Source organism: Urocitellus parryii, chromosome 3 (assembly GCF_045843805.1).
Source record: "Urocitellus parryii isolate mUroPar1 chromosome 3, mUroPar1.hap1, whole genome shotgun sequence".
NCBI classification, from domain to species: Eukaryota; Metazoa; Chordata; class Mammalia; order Rodentia; family Sciuridae; genus Urocitellus; species Urocitellus parryii.
Genome location: NC_135533.1, coordinates 154,750,840 through 154,769,077, shown reverse-complemented (window position 1 = coordinate 154,769,077; position 18,238 = coordinate 154,750,840). Strand labels below are relative to the sequence as shown.

Here is an 18,238-nt window from a genome sequence, read left to right as displayed (position 1 = left end):
CTTGAGAGTCAAAATGAGAATGAGAAAACTGAAAATCTATTCTCTTTGGGGGCTCACTTCCCTATTGTTCCATCCTCCCTTCACCCAGGAAGCCTGTTGAGAGCATGGTGTGCTTGGCCAGTTTGTCATGTAGAACCTTCCTGCTGGGGGGAATGGTCAGGAGGGCCTTGTGGGAGAATTTCCATCCAGCATTGTTATCAGGGAGGTAGGTGGAGTCTAAGAGACAAAAAAATGTATGTATGGGCTCCATCTGGCAAAGGCTTCCAACATCTGGAAAAAGGCTCCATCTGGCAAAGGCTTCCAAGCTCCCCCTTCTACAGCTTCTCCCCAGCATGGATTTTCTGATGCCGGATCAGGTGTGAGCTCCCCCTAAAGGACTTGCCACACATGTTACACACATAGGGCTTCTCTCTGGTGTGGGTTTTATAATGCTCAATGAGAGCTGACCTGTGCCGGAAGGCCTTTCCACATTCGCAGGAGTAGGGTTTCTTGCCAGTGTGTATTCTCTGGTGCTGAATCAGTGCAGAGCTGTGGCAGAAGGCCTTGCCACACTGACAGCACTCGTAGGGTTTCTCCCCCGTGTGGATCCGCTGATGCTCAATAAGCGACGAGCTCTGGCTGAAGGCCTTCCCACACTTATGACACTTGTAAGGTTTCTCACCAGTGTGGGTCTTCCGATGTTCAATGAGGTTGGAGCTCTGGCTGAAGGCCTTCCCACACTCTTCGCATTTGTAAGGTTTCTTCCCTGTGTGAATCCGATGATGCCGGATAAGGTGGGACCTATGACAAAAGGCTTTCCCACAAAGATCACATTCGTGGGGCTTCTTCAGAGTGTGGATTTTCCGATGCTGGCTCAAGCCTGAACTCTGATTGAAGGATTTCCCACATTCCTTACACTGATAAGGTCTCTCTCCTGTATGAATTCTCTCATGTTTTCGGAGACTGGAGCTTCTGCTGAAATCCTTCCCACATTCCCTGCACTCATAGGGCCTCTTTCCTGTGTGGATTTTCTGGTGTTGTGTGAGGGCTGAGCTCTGGCGGAAGGCCTTCCCGCACTCCTGGCACTCATAGGGCTTCTCCCCAGTATGGATGAACTGATGTCGGAGAAGGTGGGAGCTCTGGCTGAAGGCCTTCCCACACTCACAGCACTCATAGGGCTTCTCCCCAGTGTGGATGACCAGGTGTCGGAGAAGGTGGGAACTTTGGCTGAAGGCCTTCCCACACTCATGACATGCATAGGGTTTGGCTGGCTGTGGGATACTGTGAGATACCTTAGTCCTCAAGGACCCCCTGCCTGCTTCCTTACAATCAGGTGGACTAGACTCTTCTCTACCATGGATTATCTGACATACACTGAGGTCAGATTTCTGGAGAAAGGTTTCACCAAATATCTCCTCATCCTGGGGTCTGGTTTCAGAGGGGATAGTCTGATGCTGAACAGGGCTTGAGCACAGACTGAAATTCCCCTCGTAATCATCCTGTTCCACATCTTGCTCCCCAAGAGGGACCTCCTTGTAGATAACAGCCATTTGTTCCAAACCTCTTTCCTGAAGAAAAGGGTGCCCCAGGTCCTCCCCTGGGAAAAGTTCTTGCCTGTCCTCAAACACAAAGGTCTCACCAAACTTCGTTGCTGAGGGAACCTCCATTGTGAATCTGGTATCACCCCCAATGACTGTGTATCTTTAAAAATGCTCTTCTTTGGGTCACCTTTACTGTTCTCACAATCTGAAAATAACACAAGGGACGTTGTCAAGTCAGCAAATCAAACAACTGTCAGGTACCTCCTTCCTGTGCTAGACTCTATGGTTGAAAAAATCTTGCCCTTAAGATGACAAGTTTCACTTACCAGAAACAATTGTAAGCAAGACAAATAGACACAATCAAGTGCCACATCATGTGTCTAGACTCTAAGGGCTGAAACAAAGGTAGGTTAAAAGAGGAAGTGGAGCCATTGTGGAAAAGAAGGCAAGTCTCCAGCTACATGACAATGCTGTGGGTGGATTTTCTTGGGAGAGACAAAACTTCTCTCCTACCCTAGGTTAATGACACAGCCACCAATCAGGTGCCAATCAGAACCCTAGGAGTTAGTCTAGACCCTCTCCATTATTGCCCCACCTGGCCCATCCTGTCGTCTTCCTCATGTAGCATGCAAAGGGTCTCTGCTCTCTGCCCTCACTTGCCACTGTGCAGCTCAAGCCTGACTGCAACTCCCCAGGATTTTTTCAATACTCACCTCTTAACCAGCTACCTACCTACAGCTTCTATCCTTCCCCCTGGTCCATGGTCTATACTAGCACCAGAGTGAAGTACCCAAAGCACAAGCCTGACTGAATGAGTCCTTTTCATTCTTAGATCTTCTAACATTCCAGCTCCTTCATTAGGGCCTTCACACCTGGTCCCTCAGTCTTCTCTCCTGTCTCTTTCTCACATACCAACTTTCCAGTTCAACATTCATTTGTACTGCTTTTGTATTTTCCCAAAAGGTCCTTCCCCTGTTCTTAGATTGCCACTTGCTTGTCCTTCCATACTCTGTCCAAATAACCACTCTTTTCTGCACCCTTAGGTTCTTGACTATCTGAGACATGTCCCCTTCGTGACCTGAGGTGATGGGTATACCCACCATAATGCATATTTATAATACTCTCTTCCCCATTAGCCTTCCAGCTCCCTAAGTGCAAATACTGTGTTCCCTCACCATGCAATCCCCAATCCCCAGTATAACAATACAATCCCATGTACACAATAGTTGAATAAATGATCAAAAGGAGGAAAAGTTATCTGATTTTGTGCTACAACGGCCACACATTTCTCTTTTTTGCCAAAAAAAAATATTTTATTCAAATAATTGTTTAGGGGAAAAAAGAGAAAATCAAAACAGGAAAAAAATAATTGCCTAAATGATAAAAACCAATAAAAGAGACAGAAGCAGAATTGCTCCAGTGGAAGAAGGGTATTGTAGCAGGGACAAAGAAAGGAGTTAAGACTATTCAGCTCTCAAACCCACTGCAGTGTCCCCTAAGAGTGCTCCTCAGCACCCCATTCAGAAACTTATCTGCTAGATGAATGGGAAGTCCTCAAGTGATGGGATTATGACAGCAATATAACTCACAGTTTCCCACTATGTGCTGGGAAACACTAGGACTTTCACAAGCATATCTCATTTATTCCTCACAACTCTATACAAATGTATTATCCTTCCTCTGAAGCTTAGAGAGTAATTGACTCAAAAAAAATACTAAATTAATCAGATGGTCACCATGGAATTCATGCTATTTGGATTTTTTTTTTTTTTTTTTTTTGGTACGGGAGATTGAACCCAGTTGAACTTAACCACTGGGCCACATCCCCAGTCCCTTTTATGTTTTATTTAGAGACAAGTTCTCACTAAGTTGCTGCAGTTGGCTTTGAACTCATGATCCTCCTGCCTCAGGCTCTCGAGCTGCTGTGCCCAGCTAGAAATTTTGTATGCTTGTTTGTTTCAGCCACCGGGCATGGTGTTACACACCTGTAATCCCTCCCAGCAGCTCAAGAGGCTGAGGCAGGAGGATCATGAGTTCAAAACCAGCCTCAGCAACCTAGCAATGAATGAAACATAAAAAGGGCTGGGGATGTGCCTCAGTGGTTAAGCGCACCTGGATTCAATCCCCAGAATTTAAAAAAAAAAAAAAGTTTCAGCCAGAAGTAGGGGTAAAACATAGCAAAGCACAGAACTAAAGTATTCTCAAAAATCCTTTGATCCCTTTGACTCCTCTTACCCTTCCTCTCCTCTTCAACAGCCCATAGTGTCCAATCCTTCTCACTCAGCCTAGGCTTACTGATCACCTCAAATTCAATAACCCCTCATTTACACCAGGTTCTCTTTTTTGAGTTCCACCCCTTTGCTATCTGGCTCAGACCCTCTCTCTCTACAGTAGATCTAACTATGAGCTTCCCTTCCACTCTCTAGCCAGGATCATTTTCCTCTTTTCCTCACATCTTTGTATTGCAGCAATAAGCTTGCTAACTCCCAACCTTCCCTAACAATTAAGATGTTAAGTGTTGCCCAGGAAAATCATACCACCATGCAAGAAACCACAACAGATACCAAGTTTTCAGTTTCAGCTGGAACCTCAGCACTCAACACTAGCATCCAATGACCTTATTTGCCAAATATCTCTGTTCTTAGTCCTCATCTTCCCACCCCACCTGGCATTGCTAATCAATACCTCCTCAAACGGAACATTTCAGAAGGTATAAACTGTCAAGCCTGGGGATACCGACACACAGACACATTTTGTTTGGCACATAAAGAGTTGGGCTTTTCTTTAATGGTCAATATTTAAACTCAGTAAGTCCCTACTTCCTCTTGAAAACCTGGAAGATGTGGCAATCTGGGCCCACCCTTTCACTAACCCACGTTGCCTACCTAAGTACCTGAAAACTTTTAAGTTGTCCCCATCGTCCCCCATCCCTCCTTTATTCCCTTGGCTTCTCCAAGTTTTTGCTCCACAATTTTCATACCCTCTGATCCCTCCTGCCTGATTATCTGTGGATTACAACTCTTCCTCCACCCACCTGTTAACTCCTGGCGTTGCCAAGGTTGCCTCCTTAGAGGTTGTTCGTTACTATGAAGTCCCTACCCTCCAAGTCTCCACTCGGAGTAAAAAAAATTAGTAACCCTTTATCTATCCCCAAGAATGTGTTACATGTTTTTGGACCGAAAATCCAAAGGTCTGGAAACTCCATGTTTCCCAACTCTCTCGGTGCCTTTCCCAGCTCCTCTTGCATTCGTCACCCCAGCCTCCAGGTAGCCCCTAGGTCCTGGGCACCTGGCAAACCCTTAGTGTGGTCAGGGTCTCCTGACTGGAGGCCCGGCAGCGGCCGAAGACCCACAGGCGCTCCCCAGCGCCCCTACAGGTTTCCTACCGATTAGGGACACCCAGACGCCGGGACACCCGAGGGACAGGTGGTCAGGAAGACTTGGGTCACACTAGCGGACGCGATGCAACTCACCTGGGCCGGGGCGGGGCGAGGCGGCTCACCTGGGCCGGGGCGGGGCCGCGGGAGGGGCGGGGCTACACCTGAGCTGCTCCAACCCCCGGCAAACGCGGCCTCACTCCGCCGCAGCTGCTGACTCGGAGCCTGAGATCGCCCGAGTGCCTGGAGCCCCGCCCCCTGCCCCCGAGCACTTCCGGGACCGCTCTAGTCAGCGTGGAGGTCCCAACGTCTCGGTGGTCCTGCTGTACGCTTCAGCCACCTCGATCCAGAGGCACTGGGACAGCCAGGAGAGTCTCTTCTGGGCGGTGCAGTGATTCCGGCCGTCCCAATTGGGAGTCTGGCCGTGAGAAAAACAGCTGTGCCAGCTTTGGTCGGAGTACTGGGAGGAAACAGGCCCGGAAAGGTGGCAGATCTAGAGCCACAGGCGCCTGTTCGACTTACCCTGGGGCTGTATGCAACAGAGGCCTTCAGGATAAGGAGAGGAAGGTCTCAGAATTGTTGACAGATCCAGGGGTCCGGTTTGCATTCACCACCCAGGTTAGATCTGGGCCTGCCCCTTCCCCACAGAGACAGGAACTTTGTGCATCTTTGTGCTGACCTCCAGACATGAGGTTAATCTTGGGGCACCAGGAAGGAAGAATAATGTGTTTGGGCTTTTTTATTTTGTTTTTATTTTGTGCTGGAGATTACACTCACGGCCTTGTGTAAGGTAGGCAAGCACTTACCACTTAATTACATCTCCAGACCGAGGGATGTCTGTTTTCCCATATTGGGGACTGAACCCAGAGCTTCACATATGATAACCAAGCACTGAGCTACAACCCCAGCCCTTTTTATTTTATTTTTAAAATATTTTTTAAATTATACATGAACACAATATCTTTATTTTGTTTACTTATTTTTATGGGGTGCTGAGGATCAAACCCAGTACCTCACATGTGCAAGGCAGGCGCTGTGCCACTGAGCCACAACCCCTGCGCCCTTTTTATTTTATTTTGAGACAGGATTTCAGTAAGTTGCTCAGGCTATGCTCAAACTCCCAAGCCTCCCAGATACCTGGGATTACAGGTATGAGCCACCATGCCCAGCAAGGCTGTGTTTTTGAATGTGCACATGCCCCTGTCCCAGACACTCAACTCGGCTTCTGATGGCTGCATCACCTGTCAGCTCACCCTCTCTGTCCAGTTGCTCCATCCCTTGATGTATCTGCTCAGACTGTGGGGAAGCCTCCCTCAAGAGAACACACTGTTCCCAAGAGGGGGGATATTGCTCTTGCCTCTTGCCTGCCTTCCTCCTTCAATACTTCAGCTCTAGCCCTCATATGCCTCAGAGTCTCTTCCATGTCCCACACCACCTACACACACCTTGCTATCTCAAGGATAAGTGGGGCCCTCGGCAAAAACCAGGTAGGGAGACAGAGTCTGCCCCTCCCCAAACCAGCTGGTCCATAGGGACCAGCCACCAGATTTGTGAGCGTTGGACCACAATCAGCCAGCCATGCAGAGCTGGGGGTGGCAAGGGCTGGTTCCTTTTTCACTCTCTCTAGCACCCCAGGTCACCGGAAAGCCAGGCCACCAGTTTGAGCCTCTGGGGGCCAGGGGCAGGGCCGGCCACTCCCCAAGGGTCTCAGGTGCTTCCTTTTCAACAGCCATCCCCAGAAACCAGCCCCCCCTTCACACACACACACATAGTCCTAGACCAATCACAATCACTTTTTCAGCCAGAATTTCATGGCTGTTATTGACATGTTGAATGTTATTAGCCCATTTTACAGAGGAAGGCTCAGAGAAAGAGAGGTTCCAAAGGTCAGAGGCAGAAGTGGAAGGCAGTCAGGAGAAATTCATTCCATATCCCACCCCTAAGGACCAAAGCCGTAGCCAACGGAGCAGTAGTAATCCGCATCATCCTCAGGCTGCACAGGGCTGATGGTTAGAATACAGGCATTGTGAGCTATGTCCTTGGCAGCTGAGAATCGGTCAGGAATGCCAGCAGGCCGGTGGTGGTCCTCCTCTGAGCGGTAGTAGAGAAGGTAACGGGGGGCACTGCCTGCCCGCTGCTGGTACCAGGATACACCGTAGTCCCCAATGGTGGTATGTGGGGGGATGAGCGTGCAGGAGAGCTGAGCCACTTGGCCTGGGAAGACCAGCAGTGCATCTGGTTGGGCCAGAACTGGCTGGGACACTAAGAAATACAGATTCATTCAGGCCCAGCCTGGGCCCCTTCCCTCCTGCCCCTGCCTATGAAGGCTCGGTCAGACCTCAAAGAGATGCCCATTCCCAAAGGGTTCATAACCTAGCGTGGTAGGACTAGCACTGAATCAGGTGCAGGAAACCTTGTTCCATGTGACTTATGGTGTTGTTTTAGGCCTCCATTTCTCTCTGTGAGTAAGGGCTTTGGAACCAGTGATCCTCATGTCATTGTTACTTCCATGTCCCAAAAAAATCCATGTTCATTTGAAAGCCTAGCATTCAAAGTATTGGACTAGTGCCCTCTGGTGTCCAGCTCCCTTTCTCTCAAGATTCTTCCCTGTCTGTTTCACAAACTCTGGTTATAGGCTTACACCCCAGGAAAGTCTAGGCTGCACCACCTGTCAGCTCAGCCTCAGTCCACTGGCTTCTCAGGACATTTTCAGCGTTAGGTTGCCTCTGAGGCCTTGTGGGATAGTAACTTTCTATTATCCCTTTCCTCTATAAAACTAAGGTGATTATCTCCATTCTCCTAAGACCCCAAAGGATAAGAGTCCTAAGGGACCCTGGCAATCTGATCATTCACAAATGGAGAAACCAAGGCCCACACAGGGAAAAGATTTACCCCAGGTCAGTGGCAAAGCTGCCTGGATCCAGCTTTCCTCTTCACCTGAATGTCTCTCCCAGGACCCTCCCTATAGTCCCTATAGATTTGCTTCCTTGCAGGGGTCTTCTGGGGCTAGTGCCTCCCCCACCACATTCTCAAATAAGCCAGGCCAAGGGAAGGCTCACCTGCTAGGAAGACTCCCATCAGAAGGAGGACCAGGCACCTGGGGCAGACCATGGCCAGAGACAGGAAGGCTGGCAGTCTTTCTACTAAGCTTAGGTGGTTAGGGGCACAGGGCTAAGCAGGTTGCTGGACCACAACAAGGCATGCAAATCAGTCCATTGACTGAGAAGGGAGGGGTATAGCTGGGGCCAATGGCCAGGCCCTATCTTCCCAATGTCAAGATCCTGACACTAAGACATTGGGAGCTCAGAAGCTTGGAAATCCTCAAGTGAGTGATAGCAGGAGATTGGAATCTGCTTTTTTGTAGCACCGGTGATACAAACCAGAACCTCAAGCATGCTACTCAAGTGCTCTACCACTGAGCCACATTCCCAGCCTTAGAATCTGTTTCTTCATTGAGATACAACTGATATACAGGAAAGTGTGGGAGATCATCCTTGCATGTGATTGAGTTTCCTCCCAGGCTGGGTGTGAGGCGCTCGGTCACTTTTTAATGTGGTAAAGAGCTTTCCCCACCCTTCTTGGGTTTGAGAGCTTGTCAGTGTGGAGGCGTATCTCACCACTGCCCCAAAGATCCAATCACCGCACCTAACCTTGCAACACTGCCCCCCTTGACCTTCACTGGATGGGATTTTCCCCAGAATTCTTTGTTCCCCAATAAAAGCCCTCTCCCTAGCGTGCTTGCTCTCTCTCCCTAGCCTCTTCAGTAAAACCTCGCTGCCCCCCTGGGAAGCTTGAGGCTGAGGGTTCGAGGAAGAGCCGTCCAGGAGCTGGTTTAAAGGTAAAATGGAGTCTGTGTCTTTAATTTAAACTCCCTGAGGATTTTCCCGCATGACCGAACCACTTACACCATCTGTGCTGGCTGCAGACTAAAGGAAAGTGCACAAATATTAACCATATAGTTCGATGATTTTATATTTAATACACACAGATTTATATATGGTGTATATACGTGTAATATATAACACACACACACAATACAAACATCCCTGAAAACCTACATCTGGATCAAGATTTACAACATTTTCATGTCCCCAGAAGGCCCCTCAGCACCTTTCCAATCAGTAACAGCCTCCACCCCTGCTATAGTTTAGATCTAAAATGTCTGTTAAAGGCCCATGTGTTAAAGCCTTGGTCCCTGGCTTGGCTCTATTGGTAGACCCCAGTGGAAGACCGTCAGATCAATGAGGGTGTGACCTTAAAGGGGATAAATGGGACCCAAGCTCCTTCCTCTTCCTCTCTTTCATTCCCTGGACTGCCTTGAGGTGAGTAGCTTTGCTCTACCTCATACTCCCCACCATGATGTGCTGCCTCAGCACAAGCTGAAAAGCAACAGAGTCATGGACTGAAACCTCCAAAACTATGAGCCAAAATAAACCTTTCCTATTTAGGTTGGTTATCTCCGGTATTTGTAATAGTGACAGAAAGCTGACTAAATAACCCCCCAAGGGAACCATCATTCTGATTTCAAACACTTTAGATTAATTTTGCCTTTTTTAGATCTTCTACTATAAATGGAATTATAGTGGGATATGTGTGTGTGAACCTACTTCTATTGTCCAACATTATGAGAGTTACTATCCCACAATACTTGGCTAGAAGTATAAATGTGTGTGCAGCAATATGTAATTCAAAGTTCTCATAGCTGTGTATAATCTATTGCGTGAAGATACCACAACTAGTTTATCCATTTTATCCATTCTCTTATTATTAGATATCTGGAAGCTTTCCAGTCTTTGGTCAGGACCAGTAAAACTGCTGTGAACATGTTTGTCAATGTCTTTTGGTGCACCTGTGTTGTCATTTTTACTGTAGAGCTACCCAGAGTGAAACTGCCAAGTGGTAGAGAATGTGCACATTTAACTTTATTAGACACTGCCAAGGTTCCCAACATGGTTGTAGCCATCTGCACTCCCACCAGCAGGATAAGAGTTCTAGTGACTTCACATCCTCACTAGCCTTGACATTGTCAGTCCCTTTCCTTGGCCAGATGGAGGAAAGCTGAAATGGTTTTCACTACGGGTTAGAATCTCAGCTTCTAATCTCAACTGCATGACTCTAGCCCAGTTATTTCCCCTTCCTGTACCTCAGTTTCACCATCTGAAATGCATATAAGCACATTGGAAGCTGGAAAGCAATGAAGATGCAAAGATAGGATATATTGTTTCAGTGCTGAGCACACTGCATTTATTAAGTGCTATATTTTGGATCTGCAATGTCACCAAAAGGCCCAGATAATAAAGGCTTGGTCCTCAGGTAGGTACTATCAGAAGATAGTAGAACTTTTAAGAGGGGGCCTAGTGGGAGGTCTCAAGTCACTGGGGACATACCCTGGGAGGATAGTAGGAATCCATTCCCTTACTAACTCTCACTTTGCTTCCCAGTCAACATAAGATGAGCAGTTTCCTCCATCACACTCTCCCACTATGATCTGACGCCTCACCAAAGGCCCGAAATAATGGGGCCAACTGATCATGGATTGAAACTAGCACTCTGACTTACAGGGGTCTGGTGGAGGTTAATGGGGAGGGGTGAGAAAAGAAGCAGAAAGAGGGGATGCAGTAGGCAAGAAGGAAAGAGAATGACAAAGAGGAAACAAAGAAAAAATTCAAAGGAAGGATGAACACAGATGTAGATGCAGAGCAATAGGTTAAGTGTGAGACCATAAAAAAAGAAAGAGAGGAAACAGAAAGGAAAGGAGGAAAGACAGACAAATAGATATAAGGGACAGGGAATATGGCAAAAGCTAGTGAGAAGATTAGGGTGAATGTAACTCAGTGCTAAAGCACTTGCTTAGCATGTGTGAGGCACTGGGTTTGAGCCCCAGCACTGTAAATAAATAGAGCTGATAAGAGGGACTAACTAGTAGTGAGAACTAAAGAGGCAATTATGACCTGTTATTGATCCAAGAGACCCAGAAACAACAAGACAGAAGGCAGGAAAATGCAAAACAGTGAGGACAGGCTGAAAACAGTTGGAAGTTTCTTGTAAATTTAAACATACATTCACTAGATGGCCCAGCAATCCCTCTTATGGTATTTACTAGAGAAATGAAAACTTTTGTGCACACAAGAACCTATAAGCAAATATCTATACTGACTTTATGCAAATCTCACCAAATGGAAAAAAAAAACTCAAAATGACAGGAATCCGGACAATGGAGCACTCCTCAGCAATAAGGATACACACAACAACCTTGATGGATCTCAAGTGCATCATGCTGAATGAAAGAAGCCAGACACAACAGGCTGCATGCTGTATGGTTCCATTTATAGGACATACTGGAAAAGGCAAGGACATAAAACAGAGCAGGAGCTATTTTGACCGAAATAACAACTAGAGATTCCCTAAAGATTAAGTTTATTGCTGAGCAGTGGTGAACAACGGTAATTCAGGGACTCAGGAGGCTGAGGCAGGAGGATCATAAGCTCAAAGCCAGCCTCAGCAACTTAGCAAGACCCTGTCTCCAGAAATAAATGAGCTAGGGATGTGACTCAACTGTTAAGCACCCCTGGGTTCAATCCCCAATATAAAAAAGAAAAGAAAAGATTAAGTTTATCTGGGAATGTAACATTGCAATAGAAATAAATGATCCATAGTTAACTACCAGCATATTCAAGGAGATTGAGGCAAGAAGTTTTTGAAGGTGAAATGGATTACATAAAATATTTTAAAATAATAATCCTTGGCTAGAAGTATAAATAACAAGGGTGGCATCCGTCCAAGGTTAAATACACAGTTGTTGGGCAGATGTCTGTGCAGAATTATTTCTGTGTAAGGTTGTTGTGGCCTTTGTACAAGATTGTGATTCCAGCAGAGACCTTTGTGAATAGTTCTTATTATCAAACATGCATAGGTAAGATTCCCTCCTCTGTAAACCTCCCAATTTTATTAATTTCGGAGAGGGGTATTCAGGGCTCGACAAAAGTAACTCCACTTTGATTCTGACAACTTTCACAATTACAAAGAGGCACAAAGGAATTTGGGATGGCGATGGAAATGTTTTATATCCTGACTGTGATGGATGGTTACATGAGATTTCTTAAAACTCGAAAACATTAAAAACAGCAAATTTTACTGTTTGCAAATTTTATCTTAATAAACATGACTAACAAGAAAGAAGGGCAGAAGAATGTGAAAGTTGAGAAAGGGAGGAGAAAGAAAAAGAGCACAGGAAGATGGCCTTGAACTGATTGGTAGCCTGCAGAGATTGGTGACGACGGACACACACAAACACACACACACACACACACACACACACACACACACACACACCCTCTTCCAGCTTGGGCCTCCTCCTGATAACCAAACGTGGTCTCCGCCTCCCTCATCTGAGCCCCCACTGTGGGCGGGACCAGAACCCGGCCTCAAGGAATGCCCGCCCCTTCAGGTCCGTTACCGGGATACTGGGGCTAAGGCATTTCCTGCCTGGAGGTCTTGGCCACTCCCGCTGCCTTGGAGACCTGCTTGGGAGCTAGGGGACGCTATCTGGCCCAGCGAGCGGCAGAAGAAAGAGGACAGAGGTCTTGGACTAGTTGAACAGGTGGCTGGCTGAGCAGGGATCTGGGCTAGGGACCACTCTCCCATCCACCCGCACTTGTACACACCTCCCCAACCCCACCCCGGAGTAGATCTGTCCCAGGCATTTCCCTAGTGAGGAGGTCCAGAGTTGGTGGCTCAAAGCCCCACCAGATCCGTCTCTTCCCCGCTGCAGCCATGTTTGTCACGGTGATGTTTGGAGGTAAGTGGGGTTCCCCAGCCCTGGAAGGCCCGTGGGGGTGAGTCACACGCAGAGGCGTGCCTCCCTCTGCCGTGGGAAAGCAGCGGCGGGAAGAAAATGTGCAGATGGGGAAGGGATACGGGGGCTCAGAGAAACCGAAATAAGGAGGAGTTAAAGTGAGCACCTGGAGTGAGGCCCTTGGGGAAAATCCCGGTGGGTCCTGCCTTGATAATTCATGCAGGTTCCTCCCAGGAAGGGCTGCCAAGCCACCGGGCAGCACGTTTTTGAACCTATCGCTTTGCCATTCCGTTAGTGGTCCTCAAGCTTCAGCTCGCAACACACATCTGAAGCGGTTTTCACTGCTCCTCTGGTGGGAAGCTGGTCGTCGGGATGTAGGAGGCGGGGTTAGAGCGAGGGGGCGGTTCCAGTGCGAAGAGGCCGTCGGGGGCGGGGCCCGTGCCGGACACCAAGCTAGTTCCTAGATCAGGGCTGGGGTCTGGCCCGTGCGGGAACCTTGAGTTGTGCGCCCCAGTTATCCACATCTGTCAAGATGGATGGATGTCTGCAAAGAAGTTTATGCAAAATTGCCTGGACTACTGTGCCTGGGGTAAGTCCTAGTTCCATAGCCCTAGTCGCAGCTCTAGGGAGGGGACAAATGGGAGAAAGTGGCAGAGGGCCCTGATTGAGGAGAAAGTAGGGGATCATACCTGCTCACCTTTACCCCTACCCCACAGCCGGCTGCGGGGAGCTGGTGAACCCCTGGTGCAGCCTAATGACCCTCACTGCCCACTTGAAGCAGAGGGGGCAGGTCCCCCCAGATGGTAAGGAGATGGGGAGGGATCGGGGAGGAGAGGCTGAGGGACCCCATGCAAGGGTGCCAGCCCTGCCCAGCCTCTCTCCATGCCTTCCCAGAAACCATTGCCCTCTTAGCTGAGGATGGACAACTTGTGAGCCTAGGTGAGGACCTAGAGGAGAAGACTTCCCCAGCCTCCTCCAAGGGCAGTCCTCTTCTACAGGAACGAGGGACATATGTCCTTGTGAAAATCATCAGTAAGTGGACCCAAGACTCTCCCCTGCAGTTGTATTGGAATATAAGGCGGGACAGCAGGCCATAGACCACACTAGGCCCTGCTTAGCCCTCACTTTGACCAGGACCTAGCCCCAGCTTGTCCCTATCCATTACCCTGTCCTGACCCCCAGCTTTGGCCAACAAACAGATCTGGAGTAAGAGGTGGGATAGGGACCATCAGGCCAGTCAGGGGTCTTTTGTTCTCTCTCCATACTCCACAGGGGGAGAGGATGGGACACCTATCCGCTATGAGTCCCTACTAGAGAACCTGGATGATCAGTGTCCGGAGCTGGCAGGTAAGTGTCAGGGTAGAACCCTGGGGGGAAAGGCATTTCTTCTCCCGAGTCCCACCATCAGGGTTTCCTGGGTCTTTCAGAGGAGCTGCGCTGGCTATCAGGCGTCCCCACCATGGGCAATGGCCGGAGGAGACGCATGAGCACTCGGCGTAGCCATCGAGAACTAGAGCCCCCTTCAAGAGCTGGAAGGGTGAGCTCCCTGCCATCCAGGACTCGCTAGCTGGGGCCAGGAGCCAGGTATGGAAGAGGTATGGGCACCCAGAAGTGGAACCCCTTACCAGAAGGCAGACACGTATGTGCTAAGAGAAGCAGACCCTCAGTGCCAACCAAGCATACCTATGCTCTCAAGATGGTTGTTACACATTGTACTGGAGATGGATCACCCCACTGGAGTGCAAGCACCCTAAGGGCAGGAATGTTCTCAGTGCTTAGGGGATGTAGAACAGGGCATGTAGAATTCGGAAGGTGCTCAATGCAAAGTTGCTTAATGAACCCAAGGAAGGCAGAAGCAGGGTGTGTTAGAGCAATCTGCACTGAGTTTGAAGGGCCTGCTCCTTTGTTCCAGCAGGTCCCATGACCTGGCATACCACAGCCAAGTGGACAAGCTGGACTCGGAGTCAAGGGGGCTGGCCGTGACCTCTGACTCATGTGATAAGATGCAAATAGACAACAGCCTAGCAAGATTCCTCTGCCCAATCCAGAATTACTGAGACCTTGCATCATTAAAAGGAGCAAGGTCACAGAAAGGTTGTGAGGCCTCTGAGGGGGAAAGCCCCTATGATGTGGGTGCAGAGAAAGGCGCCCAGAGACAAAAGCACAAAAGGTGGTGGCAGAAGAGGCCCTTGACAGGTAGAAACAAAAGGCTTCTTCTGGGATTCCAGCCCCCAAAGTCAGATGCTCTTGAGATCACCTGCTAATGCCTCATCACCTCCCTTTGGGCTGCCCAAAGTAGTCCACCCTTGACTGCCCTAAGTACAGATTATTACAGAACTCTTCCCACCCTACCCAGGATGTCTGTTGCAGGTGATACACAGCACACTACAATGAGATATCCATCCACCTCCCCTAATCCCAGTTCATTAGCTAGGGTGCTTCCAGCAGACAGGCCAGCAAGGACACACAACAGGCTGTGATTTAAAATAAACTCTTTAATTGCACATTTGTGTCTTGAGTTATCTATGGGGTAGGAAACCTCCTTCTTACTCCCAATCCCAGTTATAATCTGTCATCATGGTCCAGCTGTCTGTAAGGGGATGGGGTGGATGCAGGGTTAGGACCCAGGAGCCATCTCAGAGCTGGCCAATGAGTCTGCACCAACATGTTCAGGGGAGAGAGCTCAGACCTGTAGAGGGAAGGAGCAGCATAGGCTGTTGTCGCTTGCAGGTGCAAGAAGAGGGTCTGCCCCTTTCAATCCCCACCTGGGATAGGGTCCAATTTCTCACCATGGTTGTATTTGCACTGCTTCAGGGCCTCACTGAAGCCCTCACACAGGGACAGGTCGCTCTGAGTGGTTGAGCAGTCCAGAAATTGTTTGATCTCATAGGAGCAGGGTCCCATCTGTAGTGGGGCAGCACGGGTAGGGGCCTGCAGGGGGGAGTGTGACAGGCAGAAAGGTCAGCTCAAGGTTGATTCCTAGAGATAGGTTCCAAAGCTGGGGGCTGCCTGCCTCTTCCCATATCCTGTCTTGCTGCCTCAAAGATCCCAGGTCTGACCTGCCCCTGTCTAACCTCAGCTGAGCTGCTACATCCATGAAACAGCAAGCCAGCCACCCTCTTCAATGTCATTAAACTGATGCACACAGGGTTTCCTTGCTGCCTCACATTGGGCATGCTGGGGAGGAGCAAGGGAGGGAGGAGGAAAAGATTCTAGAATCTTTTATGTACTCTGAAAATAGCCCCACCTCCTGGCTCAGCCAAACTGATCCTTATGACCCTTGACCTAACTGCTAAGCGGCATTTGGATTTGGCTCAGGACTGGTAAGGCCTCAGTGGGGAACAGGCCATCAGAGACCAGGAGCCATGACCACAGGCTGACCTTCACATTGGGCCTAGCAGCTACAATACTGAATTGGTAAGGAGAACAAGGGCTTGGTAAATTCAATATCCCTTGTCACTCTACTAGGGTTAGGTGAATTTGGGTAAATCTCTGAGTCCCACTGAACCTGGGTTTCCCATTTTTAAAGGGCTGGTTGGTATCAGTCCCTAAGAGTCCAGGGACCTTGCCCTCAAAGAGGGACAGAGCCTGCCAATGAAGTGACAGTGAGCTCAACAGCAGAGTGAGGAATAGGACCCTCCTTAGTCAAAGTCCTAGGCCTGAGGCAACTCTGTATACATCCACTGGACATTCTTCCCTATGTGGCCTTGAGAGAATCCTGCCTCAGTTTCTCTTGGGTCCTGCTGCTTACCTGCTGGGCAGCAGGCTGGGCAGCAGGCTGGGCAGGCTCTGAGCTTCCTCCACTGAAAGCTCCAGTCAGGGCACTGCCCATGACATGTCCCACGGCGGAGCCCACGGCTACCCCAGCGGCCATGGATGCCATCTGTGTCATGAGACCTGGCTGGCCCGAGGGGGCAGGATTCGGGGCTGCTGCTGAGGGCGGTGGGTGTGCAGGTGGATGGGCAGAAGGTGCCGCTGGGCGACTGCAGGGATAGGAGGAAGCAGGGTTAATCCTTGCTGGATCCTAGGCCAGGGTTCTCAGGACCCTGTAGCTCCTGCAAACGACTGCCTTTACTCCCGGAAAACCAGGAGGGCGACCCCCGAATTAGATACTTGACTGCTGCCCCCAGACCCTCCCCCCACCAAGATGGCGCAGTAACAACAAAGGTCACTACGGACGCCCTTGATAGAGTGCCCGCACTTTCCCAGCCTCCTCCCCATGGGGTCCCTGTCCTTTTCACACCTGGCTGGCCGGGCGGCCGCGCTTCGGCTCCCACGTGGCATGGTGGCTGTGGGGGGACTTGAATGAGCTGAGTCAGAGACCGCTTCGTCCCCCGGACGAACGCAGCAGCGCTAGTCACTAGGGGCTAAAGGAGGAGTCTAGGGCGGAGTCTTAGGGACACGCCCCCAGCTGAAAGAGGAGCTTTTCTCAAGCCAGGCCCTCTTTGGTGGCACCAAAGATCTGTCTCACCTGGAAAGGAGAGGCTGCTCCCTCCCTGCTCCTGATCCCAGTTATGAAAGCTGTAGGAACTCAAGCCAAAGTCGCAAACCACCAAGGGCTTAAGCAGGGCGACAGGGCCAGGGAGGGATGGCTCACGCCTGTAATCCCAGCGACTCGCGAGGCTGAGGATCGCAAGTTCCCGGCCAGTCTCAGCAACTTACGGCCGGGCAGTAAGCAACTTAGCGAGACCCTATTTCAAAATTAAAAAAATAAAAAAATGTCTGGAGTTGTATGTAGCTCAGTGGTAAAGCGCCCCTGGATTCAATCCCCGGTACCAAAATCCAAAAAAATACTGCGGAGAGCAGGGAATGAAGTTGGGGTTGTGAAATAGGACGCGAACTCTTCTAGTTCTGGCTGAATTCCCTGTCCCTGCTCACCGTACAAGGTTGGCTGACCGTCACGTGGCCTCGGGGTTAGGAGTGGAGTTAAGCCGAGGACTACAGAAATCTGTCCCCAGAACTCCCACTAGGGGGCGTACCGACACTTTTTGATTCTTCCAGCGCCCGGAACCTCGAGCAGTGTTGTCCTCGCACTCACCCACCCCGCCCGTCCGGGTGCTAGGAGGCTCTGCTACGCGACTGTTAATCCCGGCTGGTCCCCTGGGATCTTGACCCCACCGCTTCAGTGCCAGACACTGATAGCATTCACACGACATTCAAGTAATGTGTCCGTCCTAAAGGCTGTGACCAGAGTGCAAAGACATGTTTACCTGGCTAAGGATCAAACCAAGTACACGAATTATGAATGTTTAATTTTGAAAATTATATATTTTCATATGTATCAGAAAATGTATTGATTCAATTCATGAATTCAATTCAAATACAGATGTTGGAATCCTGAGATCTAAAGATTTTAGCACCTTGGTTTCAGGCCAAGGTGAAGCCAGAGGCGTGGATTTAGAAGGCTTTCCAACCCATCAGGAACTCAAGGTTTTTATGGTCTTTCCTCGGTGACTTTGCTGTGGTCATATTATGACCCTTAGTTGGAGGCAGGGAGAACCCTGAATTCTTTCCCCTCCCTTTTCATTGTCTGGTGTGCCAGCAGAG

General features: G+C 49.4%; 4 protein-coding genes and 1 long non-coding RNA gene across 8 annotated transcripts in view; 1 reads left to right on the top strand and 4 right to left on the bottom strand.

Moving 5' to 3' along the window:
* LOC113176717 (uncharacterized) overlaps positions 1-5,120 on the bottom strand; it is a 79,785-nt gene extending 74,665 nt beyond the window's left edge. For all 3 annotated transcript variants that reach the window (XR_013343354.1, XR_003300085.2, XR_003300086.2), the window contains exon 1: positions 4,993-5,120. This is a non-coding gene — a long non-coding RNA (uncharacterized LOC113176717). The remainder of the gene's footprint in view (positions 1-4,992) is intronic.
* On the bottom strand, positions 288-5,042 carry Znf70 (zinc finger protein 70). The gene is made up of 2 exons (XM_026381253.2): positions 5,022-5,042; positions 288-1,725 (listed from the first exon to the last, which is right to left on the bottom strand). Exon 2 carries the CDS (start codon positions 1,644-1,646, stop codon positions 315-317), a length of 1,332 nt encoding a protein of 443 aa, XP_026237038.1. The 5' UTR covers positions 1,647-1,725; positions 5,022-5,042; the 3' UTR covers positions 288-314.
* A 1,715-nt stretch (positions 5,121-6,835) lies between the features above and the next one.
* Positions 6,836-8,007, bottom strand: Vpreb3 (V-set pre-B cell surrogate light chain 3). 2 transcript variants are annotated; one of them, XM_026381241.1, is made up of 2 exons: positions 7,956-8,007; positions 6,836-7,158 (listed from the first exon to the last, which is right to left on the bottom strand). In XM_026381241.1, exons 1-2 carry the CDS (start codon positions 8,005-8,007, stop codon positions 6,836-6,838), a joined length of 375 nt encoding a protein of 124 aa, XP_026237026.1. The 2 variants fall into 2 exon arrangements, with proteins under 2 accessions (XP_026237026.1, XP_026237027.1); XM_026381242.1 differs by having other exon boundaries at positions 6,836-7,131.
* Positions 8,008-10,935: 2,928 nt separating this feature from the next.
* On the top strand, positions 10,936-14,258 carry C3H22orf15 (chromosome 3 C22orf15 homolog). Its single transcript, XM_026381247.2, has 5 exons — positions 10,936-12,694; positions 13,408-13,494; positions 13,586-13,723; positions 13,964-14,038; positions 14,119-14,258. The coding sequence occupies exons 1-5, from the start codon at positions 12,670-12,672 to the stop codon at positions 14,256-14,258; spliced, it is 465 nt and encodes a 154-aa protein (XP_026237032.1). The 5' UTR covers positions 10,936-12,669.
* Positions 14,259-15,166: 908 nt separating this feature from the next.
* Positions 15,167-17,078, bottom strand: Chchd10 (coiled-coil-helix-coiled-coil-helix domain containing 10). Its single transcript, XM_026381248.2, has 4 exons — positions 16,935-17,078; positions 16,443-16,674; positions 15,481-15,622; positions 15,167-15,380 (listed from the first exon to the last, which is right to left on the bottom strand). Exons 1-4 carry the CDS (start codon positions 16,973-16,975, stop codon positions 15,361-15,363), a joined length of 435 nt encoding a protein of 144 aa, XP_026237033.1. The 5' UTR covers positions 16,976-17,078; the 3' UTR covers positions 15,167-15,360.
* Positions 17,079-18,238: the final 1,160 nt, after the last annotated feature.

Excerpts from the sequence above, each read along its gene's own strand:
- Znf70 (XM_026381253.2), bottom strand. The coding sequence starts at position 1,646 with ATGGAGGTTCCCTCAGCAACGAAGTTTGGTGAGACCTTTGTGTTTGAG.
- Vpreb3 (XM_026381241.1), bottom strand. The coding sequence starts at position 8,007 with ATGGTCTGCCCCAGGTGCCTGGTCCTCCTTCTGATGGGAGTCTTCCTA. Across the intron at positions 7,159-7,955 it reads GATGGGAGTCTTCCTAGCAG|TGTCCCAGCCAGTTCTGGCC; the intron begins GTGAGCCTTCCC and ends TGTATTTCTTAG.
- C3H22orf15 (XM_026381247.2), top strand. The coding sequence starts at position 12,670 with ATGTTTGTCACGGTGATGTTTGGAG. Across the intron at positions 12,695-13,407 it reads TGTCACGGTGATGTTTGGAG|CCGGCTGCGGGGAGCTGGTG; the intron begins GTAAGTGGGGTT and ends CCTACCCCACAG. Across the intron at positions 13,495-13,585 it reads GGGGCAGGTCCCCCCAGATG|AAACCATTGCCCTCTTAGCT; the intron begins GTAAGGAGATGG and ends ATGCCTTCCCAG.
- Chchd10 (XM_026381248.2), bottom strand. The coding sequence starts at position 16,975 with ATGCCACGTGGGAGCCGAAGCGCGGCCGCCCGGCCAGCCAG. Across the intron at positions 16,675-16,934 it reads GCGGCCGCCCGGCCAGCCAG|TCGCCCAGCGGCACCTTCTG; the intron begins GTGTGAAAAGGA and ends CTATCCCTGCAG. Across the intron at positions 15,623-16,442 it reads CCCAGCCTGCTGCCCAGCAG|GCCCCTACCCGTGCTGCCCC; the intron begins GTAAGCAGCAGG and ends TCCCCCCTGCAG.